At 57.5% G+C, this 3,856-nt stretch overlaps 1 protein-coding gene across 3 annotated transcripts in view; it reads left to right on the top strand.

The window, feature by feature from the left end:
* Positions 1 to 12: 12 nt before the first annotated feature.
* The window catches only part of Notch3 (notch 3), a 39,985-nt gene continuing 36,141 nt past the window's right edge, over positions 13 to 3,856 (top strand). For 2 of the 3 annotated variants that reach the window (XM_023716836.1, XM_004632628.2), the window contains exons 1-2: positions 13 to 163; positions 2,806 to 2,884. In XM_023716836.1, the coding sequence (XP_023572604.1) occupies positions 43 to 163; positions 2,806 to 2,884 (200 nt within the window). In that variant the 5' untranslated portion in view covers positions 13 to 42. Of the gene's footprint in view, positions 164 to 1,188; positions 1,308 to 2,805; positions 2,885 to 3,856 lie in introns of those variants that run through there. The other variant, XM_023716834.1, reaches the window with a different exon arrangement.

Raw genomic sequence — 3,856 nt, 5'->3', positions numbered from 1 at the left:
GGAGGAGGAGGAGTAGGCGGAGGGAGGGTCGCGGCCGGCGCCATGGGGCCGGGGGCCCGGGGCCGCCGCGGCCGCTCGATGTCCTCGCCACCGCTGCCATCATCCAAGGGGGCGCTGCCTCGGCTGCTGCTGCTGTCGCTGCTCGCGGGGCTGGGGGCTGCAGGTGAGGGCTGGGTGGGAGGTGGGTGGGGGGATGGGGGCCAGGTCTTTTTTAATTCTGGAGTGGGGGAGGTCCTATGATCTGGGGACCAGAGCCTGAGGGTGCAGGAGCTGGGGACGGCGTGCCAGTCACGGGAGGCGCAGGGACCCCGATTTGGGGGTGCAGGGTTGCAGGGGCCTGTGGAACAGAGACCTCCGAACCATTGAGGCTGGAGATTTAGAGGACCCAGGAGTCCCAGACTGGGAACTCGAGGTACGGGTTTCTGGGACTCAAGATGTGGGAGGGGGCGCACCCCTATCCCTCCCGTACTTGGGGTCCTGGTGAGATTCCGATGGGAACCCAAATATTCCCCCCCACCTTCCCCGGCCTAGGACCTGTTGCACAAAAGCCCCCGGCTCCCGACCCCCGGGCAGCTTGGTTGGGCTGGGGGCGGGGAGGGGCGCGAAGTTCTAGAGCTTAGAAAACTTCCCAGGCTGGCGCGCCTCAAGTTCCGGAGCCGGAGCGCACGGACCGGAGCTCAGGCGAGCACGAGTGCCCCCTTCCCCACCCGCCCGCGTTCGCTCGCTTCGACTGTCAGGACCCCGCAACCACGAGACCCGCCTCTGTGCGGGTGGGGAAGGGGCGAGAGCCTGGAGACTCCCTTTCTGGCCGTGGTGCCCCCTCCCCAGCCGGCCAGGCCCCCGCCCCTCCTCCTCCTCCTCGCTTTTCCCCTCCCCCGCTTGGGACAATGGCCGCGCCGTCTAGACACCCCCTCCCCCCCCGACCGGCCTCGCGCTTTCTTTGCCAGACAAAGCGGGACCCGCGGCGGGGTCGGAGCCGGGGTTCCGGGGGCGCCCCCACCCCAGCCCCTACCCTAGCCCTAGGACGCCTGGCCGGCGGGGGAAGGGCCAGGGTCCCGGGTGCCACTGTGGGACTCGGTGCGAGGGGTGGGAGTGCAGAGGAATCGGGCTCCCGGGCCAGGCCTGGGAGCCCCTGCGGGCAAGACAGGGCAGGAGCCCGCGCACACTCAAGGCTATCACACACAGCTGTAGGTCATACGCTGCAGGGATGCGAATGTGCATGGCTGGCGGACTCAGCGTACCACAGACACTGCGGACACTGGGCTCCCTTGAGACGCACAGGCGGCATGCATGCTTACAGAGTCAAGGTTGAGCACACATGTAGTGCTTCACTAGTCAGAGGTCTGGCATACACGTTGCCTTCACACACGGGGAAGCACTTGGACACAGATGCTAGGCCACGCCACACCCCAGCATAGGTGCAGACAGACGGTTGCACTGGGCACATATAGATGGACACCTATAGATAACAGTGCGCACATACAAGAGATGCTGATGGTGCACATGCAGCACGCACACCTGTACACACCTGCCTTGGTGTTACACATACATACACGCACACACACCGCCGGCATTGACATGCCCAGGCAGATTCACATTTAGCTGCACAGGCACAGCGGGGATGTGTCCAGGTCCCTGCACAGATTGCCCCACCAAGTCCATGAACACATAAGTGGCTTGTGTGGCCACCCTCAGGGTGGCTCAAAGCTCATTTCTCAGAGCCCCTCAGAGTACAAACACCCACAGGCCCTCTCCTTGTGATAGGGTTTCAACTTGCTCTGTCATTCATGGTCTTTCTCGGTCGCTGTCCTTTTCTGTCTCCTCTTTGCTTTTTTTTTCCTCTTGAGACAGGCTCTCACTATGTAGTCTAGGTTGGTCTCGAACTCATGGTGATTTTCCTGGTTCATTTTTCCAAGGGCTGGAATTATAGGCATACAGTGCCATGCCCAGCTCTACGTTTTTTTTTTTTTTTTCCGGTTCCAAGGATTGAACTCAGGACCCTGTGCTTGCCAGGCAAGCGCTTATTCTACTGAGCTCTCCCAAGCGCTTATTCTACTGAGCTATCTCCCCACCTCCCCTCTTTAAAGTTACACACACACACACACACACACACACACACACACAGTGGCCCCATACTTGCCCACACAGTTTTCCACTAGCTCAAACCCTGCCACACCCCTCATCCATCTGGTAGGACAGTTGGACTATTACATACTCAAGAGGGACACAGTCCTCAGGATGGGGATGCTGGACAGGTAGCACCTGTCGCTCACCAGCTGCCCCTCCCCACACATACACCCATCCCTTCAACACCTGGAGCTAGTTCTCTCTCATGTACTCATGGCTACCTGCCTTGGCCTGTATTCCAAGGCCTACCTTGGAGCCACCCAGAAAGGGGATCCATAGCCCCAGGATTCGCTGCCCCTCCAGTAGTCCAAGACTCCTGCAAGGAGTTGCAGATCTCCCTGTAACAACAGCACCCTCATTTCCTGACTGCACCCCACAGTCACACATCTTAGCTCTGGCAGCTTCCTGAGCCCCCACATCTGGCACAAACCAGCCCCTCCTCCTTCCTGCCCCTGCCTTGTGGTTCCCAGGGCTCGAGCTGGCAGGGACAGCTGCATCCCTAACAGCTGGGACTGGGGCGGGGGGCCGTGGGAACTGTGGATGGGGGCCCTCTGCACCCACAGAGACACCCCCAGCCCAGTGCAGCTGCTGCCTGGCAGCAGGAGGGAGGGGGACAGTCCCTGTGGGTTGGGTTCCTGGGCGCCTGTCTGACCCCTACCTTCCTTCACTCCCATGCAGCCCCCCCTTGCCTGGACGGAAGCCCGTGCGCCAATGGAGGTCGCTGCACCCAGCTGCCCTCCCGGGAGGCTGCCTGCCTGTGAGTGCCTGGCCCAGAGCCAGCAGTGGGCCCCACACGGGGGGGGGGGTCTGTTGTCTTCCTCTCCCTCTGTGTGCCACGTCCTACACGTGTGTGGCTTGGGCAGCTTCTCATGTTTCCCCTCTTGGGAATGAGAAGGGGCTCTGGGAGTCCATCTAGTGTAGGCTTTAATCCATACCACATCATGGTGCTGAATGCCTGGGAATGAATCCCTTAGGTCATAGTGTCAAGGTTTAGTTTTCCACTTTTATGGGTCTGATAACCCCAGCTTCATATGATTCATGGCTTCCCAAAGTTACATGTAAAACCTTTTGATGAGGCAGTTATTCAGTTTAGTGGTTGGGGCACAGGAGGTCTATAATGTTCTGTTTCTTCTTCTTCTTCTTCTTCTTCTTCTTCTTCTTCTTCTTCTTCTTCTTCTTCTTCTTTCTTCTTTCTTCTTTCTTCTTTCTTCTTTCTTCTTTCTTCTTTCTTCTTTCTTCTTTCTTCTTTCTTCTTTCTTCTCTCTTTTTTTTTGTGGTACAGGGGATTGAACTCAGGATCCTGCACTTGCCAGGCAAGTGCTTATTCTATGGAGCTATTTCCCCGGCCCTCTGTTTTTTTTGTTTTGTTTTTTTTTTTTTTTCTTTCTTTCTTTCTTTCTTTCTTTCTTTCTTTCTTTCTTTCTTTCTTTCTTTCGACAGGGTTTGACTGTGTGGTCAGGCTGGGCTTGAAGTCACTGTGTAGCTCAGCTGGCTTCAAAGTTGTGGCAACCCTCCCAGTTCAGCCTTCTAGGTGCTGGAATTACATGCCTGCACCACCACATCTGGCTGCCTGCCATTTTCTTGATGGGTGACCTTGGGCTAGTCACTTTCCCTTTCTGCATCTTCAAAAGAGAAGATTCGGGCTGGTGAGATGGCTCAGTGGTCTAAAGCACCTACTTAGAACAAGCTAAGCTAAGCAAAGCACAGGGACCATGGTTCAATCCCCCAG

The sequence above is a fragment of the Octodon degus genome, unplaced genomic scaffold, assembly GCF_000260255.1.
Source record: "Octodon degus isolate 3935 unplaced genomic scaffold, OctDeg1.0 scaffold00050, whole genome shotgun sequence".
Lineage (NCBI taxonomy): Eukaryota > Metazoa > Chordata > Mammalia > Rodentia > Octodontidae > Octodon > Octodon degus.
The sequence above is the reverse complement of the archived record's forward strand: the minus strand, read 5'-3'. Positions and strand labels throughout refer to the sequence as shown.